The sequence below is a fragment of the Thamnophis elegans genome, chromosome 5, assembly GCF_009769535.1.
Source record: "Thamnophis elegans isolate rThaEle1 chromosome 5, rThaEle1.pri, whole genome shotgun sequence".
NCBI lineage: Eukaryota > Metazoa > Chordata > Lepidosauria > Squamata > Colubridae > Thamnophis > Thamnophis elegans.
The window spans coordinates 48,394,175-48,412,593 of NC_045545.1; the positions used below are offsets into that span (position 1 = coordinate 48,394,175).

Below are 18,419 nucleotides of genomic sequence, written 5' to 3' on the forward strand. Positions count from 1 at the left end.
CATGAAAATCTAAAAATATTGGACTTAAATTAAATACAATATTGGACTCATATTAAAACTTCTAGGTCCATTATTCCGTCTCCTGTACTCTGGGATGAGAAGCAATAGGTTGTGTCAAAATAAAAGAATAACGGAGTTGGAAGTCTTTTAGTCCAACCCCCAGGAAACCTTATATTATTTCAGATAAATGATTGTCCAATCTCTTCTGAAAAACCACCAGGGATGCAGCTCTCACAACTTCTGGAGGCAAGTTGTTAAAGCTGTCAGAAATTCCTTCTTAATTCTACGTTGGCTCTATCCTTCCTTAGTTTCCATCCATTGCTTCTTGTCCATCCTTCAGGTGCTTTGGAGAATAGGCTGATTCACTCTTCTTTGTGGCAACCCTTTAGATATTGGAAAGTTTTAGGCAGATAGTCACATTTTTATTATTTAGACTATCTTGAGTAAGTACTTCCCATGTAACAAGTGAGGAGGGAAAAGCCAAATAAGAAGTACAAGGTTTAAGACAATCCTTCTATTTTATGCCCTTAGTTTGCATAAGTATTGTGATGAGTGATCTGTATTCTCAATACATTTTGATTTAATAAAAATAGATTCACAGTACCACTGTTGCATTAGCTGAACTTAAACACCATTAGCAAACCCTAACCAGGGAATTAAATTTCTTTGATGGAGGATTCCAATTATTAATAACAGCCAGACCTATTTGTACCAAATGTTTTATTTCCTTGATAAAATGTATAGAGACCAAGTATTTAATAAATAGCACCAGCCTGTTTACATAAAAATAAACGAGCAGTTTAATCAACCATACAAAATTTTGTTTGACATTTTCTGTTTGATAGTAAAATACCACGGTATAATGAATGTGTGCATACTTAACAGGGCTGTGCATGCTTTGAAAATGATTCAAAGAAGTGCTTCAGTCCTATGTGTGAGCAAAACATCTCTCTGTTGAGGACTGAAGTCTTATGGTAGTCTGGAAAAAAAGTATTTTAATGAATAGTGGAATAGCTCACTCAAAATCTGAATCATTTTTCAAAAGGGCTGCAGATCTAGTATTCAAAGCCATAAAGATGCAGGCACTGTGGAATTTTTTGCACATACCAGTAGAAATTACAAACATATTTAAAACAGGGATGTATTTCATTCCATCCCATGAAGAGTGTATGCATGTATATTAAAATGGCGAACATCATAGAGAGAGACATCTGCTAGATGTCTTTGCTCTAATATACAGGCTACGCTACAAATTCAGGGCAATTCAGTTTTTTCTTCCACTTAACCAATAAGATCGCCTGTTGAATATTTTTTGGGGGGAGGGGAAGAAAGATTTATAACCTCTATCAAATTTCAGCTGAGTTCAGCATGAGGCACATAATGAACTGCTGTGAATTGCAGCGATAGCTAACTGCAAATTTCATCCATAAAATGTTTAATTTGGCCAGCAGGGGGAGGAAGAGAGCAAATTTAAAGCTAATACCACCAGTATTTAAAAATAAAACATGCTAGTTAAAAAATGCCAAAAGTCATAAAAATCTTCAACCAAACATTTATCAAGGGGTCTATATATGTATATATTTTTATGAATACATATGTATTCTATCTACTTCTGTGGAACAATAGGATAAATTCATTAAGAAAAAGTAGGAATCTAGAACCTTTCCATGGCATTATACAAGTTCTCCAGACTTTACAGCAAATATGTATGGTGTTTTACAGCAAGGTTTTTTCCCCCTCATTAAAATAATTGGCAGAAAGCTGAGCCTGGAGACAAACAAGGTGACCTGTACAAAACGCACACCATCACATTGAAAGAGAACAATCGGTCAGTCATGGAAGCATTGCCTAAATGCTTAACCACAGAGCATTCTGTTTGAAGCCAACATTGCACAAATTTTTCATTGATCTCTCTCTATATAGTAATAATATGCCACTTTATAAGTGCTCTTCACCAAGCCACTTTAAATACGGTGAAATTTTAAATATATTTCATGTTCACTTAGATTATCTTACTACTGCCTAAGAAAAAAGCAAAGCCCCTCCTCTCCATTCTTCTGATTTGGCTCCAAAGGTCTGCCCCATCTCACCTCTCATGGTATAAGCAGGTGTCAGTATTTGACACTATGATGCAATTCCTTGCAAGCTGACAAGAATATATATGGCTATGACATTTGCTTTTAACAAAGTTTTTTTTTCTTTACAGGAATCTTTTAGCAGTTTCAGAACAAGTTACAGAGGTCCGTAGAATCAGAGAAAAAGTTTTTAATGGCAGCTCTCAATTAAGAAAGTGGTTCTTCTTTTTAAATAATTATATTAGAGGAGCTATGTATACATTGGATATGTACCAACACATCAACATTTACATCTCTTACAGAAAATGGCTACCCTGAAGAGTCATTTCTATTTTTTTTAAAAAAGCATTAACTAGTGTCTGGAGTGCACCTGAGTATGGACGATAGGGTCTTCCCTAGCCAGTCGCTCTGCACAGTGTTGAAACATAGTCTTGCCTCATCTGACAGCTAATGATCAGAGTCAGATAGATAAGATGGTTGTGTCCAACGCCAAACCAGCATATCCTCTCCTGCCACCCTGTGTAATTCAGTCTGAATCCGTGACTCATTGGAGGCAAGAAAATCCTTCGCTCGATCCCAAATGTGCTTCATTTTTCTCCTGGGGGGTGGGAGGAGGGAAATAAATTATGTGAAACTATGCATACATGTATGCATAAAGAATATGTATCATCTTTTAAATATGTTTTATAGCTTCATGTGCTAACAAAAAAGCTGAGAAGTGAGTTATAAAATGCTCTGATTTGGAACACATAAGACAGCATCAACGTGGAATCAACCAACTTATAAAACTCTAAAATAAATTTGTAAATTTTTAAGTTACACATACAATCAATCAAAAGATTAGAATTTTAGGACAACCAATAAAATTCATTTTCAAGATTAGTCAAGCAGGAAAGGAAGCCTTTTCTCAGGAAAGGAATGGAACGCAAGTAAAGAAAATCATTCTTGGGAAGTTTTTAAAAACATACAATTATGACTGTCTATGATTGAGTAGTTATTAATCACCCATGAAAATAAAAACCACTCTTCCGTATACCAAAATACTTTTGGCAAATTATAGGGCAAGATGATTTCTGGAGACAATTGGTTTTGCTGCTATAAGGCTACAACATCTACAGTGAGAATATATTAACAGCCCTGAAAAAAATGAAGAAAAGCTCACCTTTCCTGAGGTGGGATGAGTGTATCTCTGATATGAAGGATGCCAACATATGGGTATCGTTTCAGATTCTGCTCCCACTCTTTGTAGTGATTTTGGACAGCAGCTATGAAAAATTCAGCATAAGTAATCAGAAAAACATTACTGAACATGAAATTAATAGGAATTCACACACACTCTCTCTCACACACACACACACACACACAGAACATTACCTATGATTTTATGTACCATCTCATACATGGCCTTCTCTTGTTCTTCCCTTTTCCGCCAATAATATTTCAGAAGAATCAGAATCCCCCAAAGGAAAGCTAAACCTGTGAGAGGAAGCACGAAGATAAGACCTTTCAAAAACAAATGAGCTGCCTTGCAAAAAAGATTCTGAGAAAGGAATCTGTTGCAATCTCTTATCTTTGCACTCTTCTAAAGACAATTGTATTTTACAAGGAAGGGGCTTCTTGACAGCTGCCAAATATCTATAAAAATTTTATTACTTACAAATTTCATAAAACCCGACCACTTCTCAAAAATATGAAATAGCTTTAGCAGCTGGGGTTGCATTTCTCTCACCATGTACCTACAGTACATTCTTAAACTTACAAAGAATCTTGTAGCATGTAACACATTTATTATTGCAAGAAACATGCATTTTGCATCTATCTGAAGTGGTTTATAATCTCTTAAAGTTTATACCATACCAAATTTGTTAACCTTTAAAATGCTATAAAACGTTACAGCTTTACAACAATTATACGTTTATGCTTTTACAAAGGTCTAATTATATCTACATCCTTCTAATGATATAATTAAAGCAATAAACATAAGATTATTCACTTTATTAAATTTACATTGGCTTCAAAACTAAGTCACAAGCTTCAAAACTAAGGGGAAATCTGAATCCCAGTTTTTCCAACGCTATGTTCATTATAGCATAATGCATCCCCAAAACCAGAATATTGATAATGTCTCCTTATTCTTGCTATCGTTTATATTATTCATAACCTCTGTAAGGAATTCATCCCTTGTGAAAATGCTACAACTGTTTAACCTTCTCTGGATTACCATCATAATATATGACTCAGAATAATAAATATTTAACTAATAAGAAAAATAACAGGTTTCAACAATTGTCTGATAAGATGGAGAAGAGCATCCTCTCTGCTATAAACACTTGAATAAAAATTGTAAAGTGGTGCTGGACAGCACACATAGAAGCTCTTGATTATTTTTTTTACGTAATAGAGGAAACAATTATTAGCCTTCTTTCTGATATTAGATTAGAAGAATTGTGATATTCAGAATTTTTAGTAACTGCTTTCTCTCTCCAACTTTTTAAAGTCTTGAATTGCACAAGAGATGCATAGACTATCAGCAACACCCCCCCACACACACCGCAAACTTACTCCAAAAGAATATAAATAAGTTTGTGATTGCTGTCCATAGCGCCCGATGAAATCGGCAGCCTAGCCCCATCCGGGGACGAGCAGATTCAAGACATATCACTTGCTTCACAGTGGTTACTGGCTCTGAAGGCTCTTTGCCTTGTAACCTGACAGACAGAAGAAAAAAAAATCCCTTTTGAACAATATGAAACACCTGACAAGTCCCAGTAATCAGAATTTTTTTTAAAAAAACATTGAGGTTTCTCACTTTTCAAAGTTTTGAAAGACTGGGTTGTACAGACTAACTGTAACCTCTATAAGAGCATTTCATCCCTTGTTTCTTAACAATGTATCAAATGTGGCTTTGGAAAGCAATAGCACAGCAATGTCACCTGGCAAAAAAACCCAAAAAGGCCTCCTCATAGGTTTTTTTCCCCAGGATACAAGACACAGGTAGTCCTTGACTTATGGCCACAATTAAGCCCAGAATTTATGCTGCTAAGTGAGAAATTTGTTAAGTGAATTTGCCCTATTTTACAACTTTTTTCTTCTTGCCACATTTGTTAAGTGAATCACTGCCGTTGTTAAATTAGTAACATTGTTGTTAGGTGAATCTGTCTTTCCCACTGACTTTGCTTGTCAGAAGGATGCAAAAGGGGATCGTGTGACCCTGGGACACTACAACCGTCATAAAGGTGAATCAGTTGTCAAGCATCCAAATGTAAATCACGTGACCATGGAGATGGTGCAACGGTCGTGTGAAAAATGGTCATAAGTAACTTTTTTCAGTGCCGTTGTAACTTTGAACGGCCACTCAATAAACTGTTGTAAGTAGACGACTACCTGTACTATATTTTTAAATGGGACTCTCCCAGTGACTGCAGAAAAAGTAAGTAGTGTTCATGCTTGACTTATGTTTCTTTGAAGAAATGATTAAAATTAGAAAAAAAAAATAACCAGGTTGTCCAGAGTTAATGATTGCAATTGGGACCAGAAACTCACTCACATGACCATGTCAACTTATTAGGGCAATAGGGTTGCAGCTGTTAAACAAACCACTCTTGGCTGTTACGTATGATGTCACATGGCTGCAACTTGCAACTTATTGCTGGTTTCCACGCTGATTTTGCTTTTCAGAAGCTGGCTGGGAATGTCACAAATGGCAATTGGATGACCACTACTGTTGTAAGTGTGAGCCAGTTACCAAGTGCCTTAATTGTGACCTTGGGGACACCATGACAGCTGCAATTTTGTGGACTGCCCATAAGCCCCCTTGTTCAATGCTGTTGTAACTTAAACAGTTGTGGAACAAACAGTAGTTAAGCAAGAACTAACTGCACTTGGAGGCCCAGTTTTCAATTCCTTTTAACAAGCATTAACCAACCAATCCAGATGATCATATTTTGGATAGCTAACTGATGTCACACCAGAGCTGTAAGTTATAAATGAAACACAGAAAATCATAGGCGAGACAAATGCCTTCTCAAACCTGGCACATTTCATCAGTTTTACTCATTTGATTCATTACCTACAGACTAAAAAGCTGAATATGTAGTAGATAAGCTCTGCTACATATTTGCTCATAACAGAACACCATTAAGTGATGCATCCATTTAAAAATTAGCAACAGCTTTTTAAAATGCTGTACATTCTTATTTTCACATTGATCCCGTTCTGGTAGCTTAATCTCCTTAAATGTTGATGGAATTCTTAATTATGGTGAGCAAAGGGGTAGAGTGCATATTTTGTTTTTCAAAGCTATAACCTGTAATACTAAAGCAAATGTTAATTACACAATTCTATCCTACCAGCCATTCTAAGCAAGTTCCTAATGGAATAGTGTGTAACAGGAGAGATTTTTCATACAAAGAATGGAGAAACGTAGCACAGTTTCAAATATTACATTACACCCAATTAAATAAAATTAAATAATGAGATTAAGGAAGAGGAGTATTTTGCAGTTGCTGTAGTTTCACGTATACCAACAATTCCCAAAGATTGGACAAAACTAGCAACGCTAAGACATTAAATGTGATATGTGATAAAAACTAAGGAACTACAGCTATGTACTGATTATCACTTTCAAGCCACTACATTTATAGCCTTAATATTTAGATTCTGCCAGCTTACAATTCTGAACAAACTTTCTGATAGAAATCAAATGGACTTCAACACTGCTATAAAAGTAAATAATTTCTATTTAGAAATACGACATGTTTTGCTTCAGTGAAGGATTACATTAAAGAACTTAGCACATAATACCACAAATGAAAATTATTTTTACATAATTAGAGCTATAGTAGTGAATGCCAAGTGACTTGAGATTTGTCTGAAAGAGCCTAAGAATTAAGAGTAATTATTTTATGGGAACTGAAGCAATTATTGTTAAGCAGATTTAACAATAATTCCTTTGGTAGATGGGTGGCCATGTAATTGTGTTTAATATATAAATAAGCAAACAAATAAATCTAGTATAAAAGGCATAAAATCATGCCTCTACAAACAAATTAATTCCAAAATGATAGCAAGTTGAAATTAGAATGGCGAATCTAATTTTAAAAAGTTGTGAGCTTCAATAGCAACTTTTCTAAGCAGAATTTCAAATTTACATTTCCAAAGAAAGCATTTTTAGCACAAGAAACAGTTAAGATACTTTTGAGTAGGGTAATTTTACCATGCTTGCTGACTTGTTCCCAAATAACTGCAAAGGGATCCACTTCAAATTGCTACTATCCATTTTTCTTGCTCAATAAAATACACTTTCAAACAACTCATCTGCATCTGAGAACTAAGTATTCAGGTGGGTTCCCTTTCTGCATTGAGTAGCTCTTGATATCTCCTTCATAGTTCAAGAGAATACTCTATAATATTAGGATGAGACAGGCAAAAAGTCCTTATAAATATATAATAGGCACTCAGAGATAGTTTCTTTTAGACTAAGCAAAACTTAAGGGTGCTTTGCACAGAATAATGTTTAGTCTCCCGATACAATTGTATAGCCAATAACCTTCAAATACAAAGGGAATATGCTGGTTCACAGAGAATTAATTCAAGTCAGCAAGGATGTCATTAAGCATGGCAATTAGAATGCTTTCCGAACATGCTGTTGAGACCATCCAGGTTTTAATTTGTGGCCCATTTGTAAAATATGAGCTATTCCACATAAGTAAATGTAGTATCTCCACTAAATCTCCATAAATCTGACCATATTTAGAACTTAGAATAACAGAGTTGGAAGGGACCTTGGAGGTCTTCTAGCCCAACACCCTGCTCAGGCAGGAAACCCTAATATGATTTCAGACAAATGGTTGGAGAATTCACAAGTTCTGGAATTTGTGAATTCGTATTTTTCGTACGTATGCATCTTTTTCCCTCAAAAAAGAGGCTGAAAATCTGGGTGTGTCTTATACACTGAATACAGCATGTTTTGCCTCCCGAAACCCCACCCCCTTCACCAAAATGGCTGTGCATAGGTTGTAGGAGGCTTTCACAGAGCTCCTGGGGGGCTGGGGAGGTCAGAAATGAGTAAAAAACGGCCCGTTTTTTGCTCAATTTTGCCCCCCCACATCCACCCTAAAGGCACTCTACAAGCCTCCTAAGGGCTATTCATGCCCTTTTTGAAAAAAAAATAAAACTGGCCCCGTTTTCGTGAAAAATGGGCCGTTTTGGGGAGGTTTTCAGAGTGCAAACACTTTAAAAAAAGTCTCTTCTCTTGGTGCGTCTTATACTCTGAAAAATACAGTAAGTTGTTCCACTGGTTAATTGATCTGATTGTCAGGAAATTTCTTCTTAGTTCTAGGTTGCTTCTCTAACCATACTTACTAAATTAGTATTCCAATTACTTTTAAAGAAAAAAATTAGCTAGGGCAGCGATGGCGAACCTTTTTTGGCTCACGTGCCATAAGGGGGGGAGCGCAGGGGTGTCGTGCACAGGCGTGCCGCATCCATAATGCAATGCATGACTCCTCCCAGTGCGCATGCATGCATGAGAGCCCCCCCCCCCATTTTTTGCATTCTTTTTTCATCCTCCCCAGGCTCCAGAGGCTTTATAGGAGCCTGGGGAGGTCGAAAAGAGCACCCCCCGCAGAGGCCCTCCAGAGGCTTCAGGGACCTTCGGGAGGCTTCCCTGAAGCCTCTGGAGGGCTTAAACCGGCCCTACGAGCAAACCAGAAGTCCGTTCCCAAACTTCTGGTTTGCCCATAGGGATGGTTTTTTGCCCTCCAGAGGCTTCAGGGAAGCTCCTGAAGCCTCTGGAGGGCCTCTGGGGGGGGGAAGGGCTCTTTTCGCCTCCCCAGGCTCCTATAAAGCTTCTGGAGCCTGGGGAGGGCGAAAAATGGCTTTATAAAAGGCTGAACTCAGGTGGCCAGCTGACAGGGCAATGCCTCATGTGCCCTGACAAATGGCTCCGTGTGCCACCTGTGGCACGCTTGCCATAGGTTCGCCAACGTGGAGCTAAGGCATTAAATACTAACAATACTAAAAATAGAGGACAGGGATTTGAATATGCATTATTTTTCACATAAAATCAGAAAATATATTTTTATTTCAAAAATGTTTTTACATTTCCAACCACTAGTATTTCAGACAAAATAGAGAGCAGGTTCATGTGATCCTATTCCAACCTGCATGTTGAAAGAATCCGAAAAAAATGCTACATGATTTTGCCTTCACCAGTGCAAGATGCGATGGAAATATTTCCCAACTGTACATTCAACAATCAGTGAATGGGTCTGTAAAATTTCTTCATTTCACCTGTCCTGACCCTTTTCCTATGGAAAAAAGCTATAGTATAACTTTGCCATTTCAACCAAACATATGGAAAATATTTTTTTATCATAGCTATTTTTTTTTCTTATCATGCACAGTTTATATGCATAAAGCAAATGTTATCCCTACAATTCCAACATTTCTTTCTATTTTTTTTTTCTTCAGTGCAGGCAGGAAGGGTGGTGGAAATCTTTTCAGAGTTTCAGGTTTTTATTTCTAACACAATTAGATCTAGACTATATAACACGATCTGATGAGGTTTCGGCTAAGAAATGGCATCTGGTCAGTATATTTTAACTGTTAAAATATGTGTTTTGATGAATAATTTATTATGCAGAAGTTTAGCTCACAGTTTTCAAACGTCTGGCACTTTATAATAAAACATTCAGTGAAAATGACTAAAAATAATTAGCATAACAACATTTGATTAATTGGTATGATTAATAAACTGTCAAAAATCTTTGATCAAGTGACAAGTCCTTCAAAATTAGCTGGACAACACTATTTTAATTTTTTTAAAATATTATTTTTTAACCATGGAAGACAAATAAAAGAAACCATCTGAAAAGGTTTTCTGTCACAGAATGTCTCTTTCAAAATAGTGCCTATATTAACAGAGGTTATCATCTGAAAGTGAAGTAAAGTTTTCTATTTCATTACCATCATTTTATACAAATTTGGATTTCTCTAATTATATGATGACCTAAAAATAATACTTAGCATTTATATACTTCAGAGCAATTCAAAGCCCTTAATGTATAATTACTTGCAACAATTTATTTATTTATTATTTATTTATTATTAAAATTTATATGCCACCCAATCCCAAAGGACTCAATTTTCTATGACAAGTCTAAGGAGATCCAAGATTAGTAAATTTCTAATTCAGAGTTATCTTTTAAGTAAAGCTAAAATAAACTAAGCTATGTTGCTTAATCTGCCACTGACATAGAAAATTTAACCATTCTTACAAAAATCTTTACATTTTATGTTCTATCAAACAGCAGACTATCCTCCATCAAATTGTGACATTCCAGATGCTTGATAATGTTACATTTTTACAAAATGAGGCAGGTAATTTGAGTTTCAACATATGCAGGCAATATTAATGTTGATCTAAATAAAAGTGTCATATAATGCCAGATTTTGGTAGATTTTAAGAAACAGAAATCTTTTTAGAGAAAAAAAATCCCTCTAATATTTCAAACCCTTTCAATGCTTTCAGCTTTACAGAAAACAGAGCAAGCATGTTGCCAGATTTCAAGGGATTCTTGTATATTTAGAACCAATTGTTCTTAATAACTTACCAAATTCCCGAATCCTGATCACTGTCTAATAACCACTGTAATGCATCTTCAAATTTTTTTATTGAATAGCCAGTCACATTCTGTAAAAAAGTATGCCCACAAATTTAAAGTCATCTACGTTAATCTATTAATGAAATGTTACTATGACTATTTTCTATTTACATTATTATTCCATTGTTTGTTGTCAAGAAAATTAAAGATAATATGTATATGTTGAAGATACCATTTTTTTTACCTTTGCTTTTATTTGTATCATCTGGTTATGAATACTACACAACTATTACCTTATAAATTCATTTACGTGAATATAACTTGTTGAAAAGCTAAAGATTGATAATAGAGTAAGTACAATTTTATAACTACAAAATACATTGCAGTGATTTTATATAAATATAATATTTTTAGCTATAGAAATTACTAAAAACTAATAAGGGGAAACACATTTTTAAACAGAAATAAATACTAGCTGCTCTAAAATATAGCAATTATTTGGCTTCTCAAGGGAAAAAGAAGAGCAAATATGGGCAGACACATCATTTGGGCTTCTTTCTCAAAGAAATAAACTGAAAAGAAATGGCTTAGGGGAAAACCCAGAAACTGATGGGGTGGAGTGGGAAGTAGTACAATCAAATGAAAGCATTTCTTGATGATAACAAATACAATATATTCTAGTAGTCCTTACCTCTATATAGTCCTTTGCTTCACTAAATGGTATACATTTACTTTCTAAATTCTCAGGATTTCCACACTCAAAATTACCTAGGAAAAAGAAAAAAAAAGTTACCCAGATGGAAAGCTTTAGACAACTATGAAATCAGCCAACTATGAACTAAGAGTTTCCATTGCATCATTTGTATAATTGGTTAGAAGCACATCTACAGATCATATGGTATGATGATATGTATGTATGTATGTATGTATGTATGTATGTATGTATGTATGTATGTATGTATATTTATATGGCCTAGCTAAATAAATAAATATTCTCATGTAAATCATCATCTAGGGAAAAAGAGCAGCCTAAAACAATAAAAGTAATGTTTTTTCTACTTTCTTTTTCCTTCCTAATTCCCTTTTCTTTCTATATCATGTATTTGTAATTATAATCTTAGAACAGAAGAGAGAAATGGAATTAAATTTATTTTTACCAAATACTTGGAGCACCCTCTCTAATCATGCTTCTTTGGACTTACTCTAACCAAGTATGCATAGAATTGCAATCTAGGCCAGCTAGGGCATTTTTTAATGCAGAAAAAAACATTACCTAATAGTAATTTTCATTTAACAAGGAAACATTTACCAAGAAGACATTCAGTTCTACAATGTCTATAAGGAACATTGATAGAGAAAAATGAACAAGCTTGAAAGAAAGGGGTTGTTACAATCAAAAAGGAAAAAAATTAAAAATCTTTACATCAAAATACTATCTGGAGTTCATCATGTTTTGTAAAGATTATAAAGGTTAATCCCCTAAACATTTTATAATAAGAACCTGATAATCCATCTGGTTCAGGCACCTATCCTAGTTTAATCTTTTATAACTTCAGAAACTTCCTTATATAATAATATAATGTCAAAACCTTCCCAAGGCATGAGAAACTCTATCCTATAGGGAAGAAAGTTATCAGAGGGTTGGAAAAAAGCCAGTATAGCATTAACAAAGAAAGAAAAACAAGATTTCACTTTAACCAGAAAATAATGATTGAATGACAACAAAGTTATTCATAACAGTTCTAATTGGTAGACTCAAAATATTTTTGCAAAAATTTATTCACAAGGATATGTGGTTTTTACTAAAAAAATTATGTTAGAAATGTGCTGAAGATTTTGGAATTTTGGAGCAACATAATGAAAACACACCGTTCCTCTAAGATGAAGAGAATATTTGGTAATTTCGATTGGGTTTTCTTGTTCAAAGTTTGGAACAAAACTTCATAAAATGGGTAAAACTAATTTACACTTCACAGTGTAAATATACTTTTTACTATGAGATACAAAAAAGGAACAAGACAGGAATGTTCAGTCTGCTTTCTTGTTTATTTTGATCATTGAAATACTGAATAGAGATATAAGATAAGAGGATTGTGAGAGTAAAGATTAAAAAAGAAGAAATGTATACATTAAGGGCTTTTGCAGGTGACTTGGGGTTGACTCTGGAAGATCTTTTAAAGGGAATTGAGATGTTAATGGGCAAATTAAAAAAAAATGGCACATTACCAGGCTTCATGATTAATAAACACTAGATAAAGATGTTAACAAAAATGTGAAAGTAATGATCAAGCAGAACTGATGAATAGTATAGGTAAAATATCTGGATATCAGTATGACAAATATGAATTGTATGTTATTTCAAAATAACTATGTTAAGATATGGAATGGAGTTAAAAAAGATATGTTAAGATGGAATAAACTATAATTGTCATTGTTGGGGAGAATTTCTGTGAGAAAAATGAATGTCTTGTCTAGAATGATGTTTTGTTTCAGACAATAACTGTTTTGACAATTTAAACAGTGGCAGAAAGATATAGTTAAATGTGTGTGGCAGAGGAAAAAATTACAAGTTAACAGTAAAGTGTTACAAGATGCAAGGGAAAGAGGAGCATTGGATTTCCCTGATTTGAGATTGTATTTTGCAGTTTGCTGTTTGCTTTGGGTGAAAGAGTGGGTATTGCTGAGAAATAGAAGGCCTTTGGACTTGGACTTTTTGGAAAGACATGACCGGAGATCTGGGTGGGATGGATTTCTGTGGTATGACAAAGTCAAGTTTAATGTAGATTTTAAAAATAATTATGGTAGATTTGCCATATAGAGAATATGGAATGGATATAAACCCAAGTTGTGTTCTGCGTGGATCTTGGCACAAGCAGAGAAATACAAATGGTTAACTTATCACAAGATGCTAGAGCTTTTCAAGGGGGAATACAAAATAAGGAAAAGAACTGAGACAGAGGTTATATTAGCTAATGGCTCTCTATTTACAATTACTAGAAAGATTTAAAGTAGACAAAAGAATTTGTATTAAGAATGAGTTTGAAATAAAATTGTGTACAAATTATAAATAATTGCTAAACGTATACACTTTTAGTGAGACTTAAAACGAGAGCAAGTGAAAATATGCATGAAAAAGTGGATTAAAGTCTTTTATTATAATATAAAGATGGAACAATGGTAAAATATGAAATTAATACCAAGTTATAATCTTAAAGAGAGCATTTACAAAGTGACATACCATTGATATATGTCATCATAAAATTAATCAGAGTATATAAAGGCACTTCACATTTATGCTAGAAATGTGAACAAGAAGGAACATTTCATCATGTTTGGTGGATGTGTAAACAAGCTAGAAAATTCTGGATTCAAAGACTTTCATGGTTTCAGAAGACTTTAAAGATTAATATACAACTAAAATCAGATGTTTTTTTCTTTTGGGATTGCAGAAATAATTGGAAAAACTTATGGAACTTTGTTTTGTACATAACTGTAGTAAGATTATTGTATATACAAAGATAAAAATTCAGCACTCCCACAAAGGAGGGATGGTTGGTGAAAATGATGTAACTTTCTGGGATGGCTAAATTGACTTCTTTGATCAGAGAAAAGACAATATCTACGTTTACTGCTGGGTGAAAACTCCTTACTGACTTTTTAGATGAAATGGCAAAAAATGAACTTATGATTTATGGTTTTGATGATTATATAAAACAGAGTTTAAAAAGTTATGTTGTAACCGTAGAGTAAGAGATAAATTTAACTGTATTTATAATTGCTGTAAAGAAGATCAGAAGCTTTGTATCATTTTGTTTCTTTTCCATTTTTCTTTTCTTGCACTTTTAGTTTTATCTTTTCTTTTTCTCTTTTTTAAATTTTATATTAGTTTGTATTAGTTTTTATATGTATAAAAGATACTGTCTGAACAATGACACTAAAGGGTGGGACATTCAGAAAGGATAAAAGGAAGTACACTTTTCTACCTGGCACATAAATAAATATTAGCCAGGACTGCCATCTGGGATATCTTAAGCCTGGGATTAAAAAAAATCATGGTTGTCATTGATTCTAAGTTAGAATAGCTTTTTATTACTTTTAGCATTCCAAGCAGTATGTCTCTTAATTCAGAATAATTGAAACAAAAGTGGAGCTCCTGTTACATTATGACCTGTTTTTAGGCCTCTAGTAGATATACAGATGATTTTTCTAGAAATAAGAGTGCTGTCTTAAAGCCTGATCCCACCATGCTTATATTCACCACGTATAAAATTGTATTTATATTTAGTTTGAAAATTCCCCAATTGATAGAAATAATCATTTTCATACTCCATTTAATCAGAACTTACCAGCTTGAATTGCAAGATAGTTGTACAACTCATGCAATATGTTTGTTGTGATTTCTTCTTGTTTTTCCTGACAATACTGGAAAAGGACGAGGAAAAGAACAGTAAAGAGCTCTTTTAAATTATTGAATCATTTTGCATGGCAATAGGAAATATTTTTAGTATGTTATCAATCCCCTTCATAATCTCCAAAGTGCAAATACTGTACAAGCATGAACCTAAAGAAATAAAGTTTAGGCATGATATCCACAAATATCAATTTAAATACAATTCTATATTGGGATTTGTCTTTTTCAGCTATGTACTTTGGACTAACTTAGAACTATAGCCACAAACAACAGATATTAAGACTGCCAGCTCTATTTTAGCTTGCTTTGAAAAGTAACTGATACAATCCTTGTCAAAAATCTTATTGTTTTTATAAATTATTAAAGCATATTTATATAAAGACAAGCATTTAACATTGCAGATTTATAGCCTTTGAATGATTCTTTATATAAACCTGACAAAACTCATCTGTAATTCCCATATCAATGAATTATTAAATTATATATGGGAAATGGAAGAGGCTTATTTATACAACACCCCTAATCACTAAGTCACTAACACCCTATGGTTAAGAATTAAATTTAAATGACATTTAACTTACAATATCTGTGCTTTTTTCACAATCCACGGTCAACAGTTTTACTGTGAATGAAAATAAATAATTAAGTTACTTGCCAAAGCATTTACAGAATATATATTTTTCCTATTTTTTCACAATAAGTGTGAATCTGACATGTTTCTTGAGAAATGTCCATTCTACTGAATAGGCCTGAACCAAGTGGAATGTGTAGAAATTAAATCTTAAAACTGCAACTAATCCCACTAATTTAAAGGAAATTATTCACAAACCAATGATATTAAATAAAAAATACTTCACATTCTGTATTCATGTCAAAATAAGAACATTCATTTATTTTGAAAGTTATTTTGGTCTACATTAAAAGTGCCATTTCAATTCAATTTTTGTCTTAAACCATAATTTTTGACAGAAACGTATGCTGCTGAACTGTAAAAAAATATGCATTTTATATCAATGAAAACCTATAGCTTATCCAGTCATAAATGTACTAATGCCCACATTAGTTGATTATTGAGAGTGTCAGTTGTGAACAGCCAAGCCTACACATATAGAGTTCAAGCTAACTATTTTATTATATTGTTTTTAATATAGGGATATTTCCAGTTTGGTAGGTGTCCCTTGGGAACAATGAGATAAAGCTCCAAGGAATTCAGGACAGGTCAGTTCTGGTCCTTTTAAAGTTGCACAATGACTCTAGATTAGCTCTGTGCTTGATTCCTCCTCCCTGCCAGATTGGATGGCTTCCAGCCTTTATTGACATCAGGGTCCAATCTTACATTCTTTGCCATATGGAAATGAATGTGTGTGGTTTTTTTTTTTTTAAATGGGGCACTGTTTAAAACTCTTTTGAGCTAAGCAGGTAACCTTTTTCTTACAAGTTTTGCAAAAGCAAAGTGTTCTGTGTGCTAAATAATTGGGATTCTCTTTGTTGAAGTAATTATTATGATTCTATAGTAGTGGTTTGATATCCTGAAAAAAATATTCAATAAGAGGTACTTAAAACTCCAATGAAGTTAGCTTGAGGTAATATGGGTAATATGGGTAACACATATTAAACTCTCAAAATGATAACATAAAGCTCTAAAATAATTGGTCTTATAATAAATAGGAAGGCCATTCTAAGCTAATGTTCTGGGGAAAAAACCCCTAACCTCATAGCTCATATTCACTATTAGCCTTGAAAGGTCTGAAGCCAATTTTACTTGTAAATGCAATATATCCATAAATGGAATAGCGAAACTATGATGCGAGAAGGAGGATGATACTATTGAGACTGGAAAAAAAGAGACAAATTATGTTCACAAGAGGGTTAAATACTACACGTACAATTCTCCATGGACCCTTCCAGATGAGCAGGTCCCATCATCTTCACCCAAAGGATGCCAAAGAAAATCACCAGCAGCACTAAGGTTGCCACCCACAGGAACCAGGACAAATAAAATTCTAGACTTTGACCCTTTTTCCCAGGGCTCCGAGCTTGATGATGTTTCTGACCTACATATTGCTGAGTCCCATCCCAACGGGTCCCAACATTTAAATCTCTTTCTGCTCTTGTACCTAAGACCGTTTTGGTACTTCTGGAAGCTCCTTCTTTCTCTCCTCCTCTTGGCAGCCTACAGGTTAATTCTCCTCCAATTCTCTCGGTTACCGAAGGGCTGGGAGCTGCCCATCTCTGGCTCGTGTAGCTGACCCAATTGCTCAACCCTCCAGCGCAGTCTCCTGTTCTTGGTTTCCAAGAAGCGCTGGGCTTCAGGCTCTGCTCATTTTCCCAGCACTTGCTGGAGGAGCTTAAACCCTCTTCGCTGGAGGGAAGCGCTGATCTCCACGGGGCACTAGAGGTTAATCTACCTGCCACCATCCCCTTCTGATAGGGGGACGTAAAGCCTTCATCGGCCTCTAACTGGGTCCTTTTGGAGGCGAATCCAATACTTGGCCTCCAGGAGCTGCTAAGTGGAGCCACCTCTCTAGCCGGCAGGTGGATCCTCTCCGGGGTGAAAGGAGTCTCTGAAGGCCAGTGGGGACCCTCAGCAAACCTCCTGCTACTCCCCGTCGCTCTCTCCCTGCGCGACAAGTAGTCGTTGCTGTCCTCTTCGTCCTCCTCGCCCTCCTCGCTCTCGCTCTCCCTCCTAACCAAGATGCGGGCCCGGGGAGTCGCTCTGGGGCCAACCTGGGCGGGCGCTGCGGGCCTCCCGGAGCTACTGGAGCTCGCAGGAGCCTCTCTGGTGGAGCTGGTGCGGCTCCTTAGCCCGGCCGCCACCTCAGCCCGCAGACGGGTGAGTTTCTTGGCGTAAACTTTTCGGGTGGAATCGGTAATCGGCCCCGGCTGGTAACCCAGGGCCAGCAGCTCAGCCCGCAGCTCTGCATCGGATAACCCCGCTGCGGCCATCGCCGGAGAGAGGGAGGAATCCAGACCCTGCAAAACCCGGAAGTGGCACCGCCGACCGAGGAAGTACTTGCGCCATCTCGGTGGTAGCAAAGCTTCGGAGCGCCCCTTTTAAGAGAAGCCTAGGCGACTTCCGCCCTTACGTTTTGCACCGCCATATCGAGGAGGTCGAAGTCGGGCCGCGCTGGGAGAAGAAGCGTCCTTTATGGTTTATAAAATATGTTTTGAAAAGTACAAACCCAGCCTCGAGAAACGCACTTTCTTTTACATGGCAGATCACACTGAAGATGCTTGTTATGTAAACTTAAGAAGTTTTAGAAAAATTATCAGTGAAATGTAAAATTTAAAAGAAGATGGTTAATTTTTAATTTTTTAAATCCAGCA

General features: G+C 35.5%; 1 protein-coding gene across 1 annotated transcript; it reads right to left on the reverse strand.

Moving 5' to 3' along the window:
- Nucleotides 1-776: 776 nt before the first annotated feature.
- Nucleotides 777-18,072, reverse strand: LEMD2 (LEM domain nuclear envelope protein 2). Its single transcript, XM_032218287.1, has 9 exons — nt 16,979-18,072; nt 15,674-15,714; nt 15,028-15,103; nt 11,373-11,449; nt 10,691-10,770; nt 4,638-4,783; nt 3,450-3,551; nt 3,238-3,340; nt 777-2,673 (listed from the first exon to the last, which is right to left on the reverse strand). The coding sequence occupies exons 1-9, from the start codon at nt 18,036-18,038 to the stop codon at nt 2,523-2,525; spliced, it is 1,836 nt and encodes a 611-aa protein (XP_032074178.1). The 5' UTR covers nt 18,039-18,072; the 3' UTR covers nt 777-2,522.
- Nucleotides 18,073-18,419: the final 347 nt, after the last annotated feature.

Bases quoted from the DNA above. Each gene is read 5' to 3' on its own strand.
- LEMD2 (XM_032218287.1), bottom strand. From the start codon at position 18,038: ATGGCCGCAGCGGGGTTATCCGATGCAGAGCTGCGGGCTGAGCTGCTG. The intron at 15,715-16,978 runs GTACGTGTAGTA...TTTCATTCACAG, and splicing joins GGAAGGGTCCATGGAGAATT to TAAAACTGTTGACCGTGGAT. The intron at 11,450-15,027 runs GTAAGTTCTGAT...TCTTTTTCCTAG, and splicing joins CTATCTTGCAATTCAAGCTG to GTAATTTTGAGTGTGGAAAT.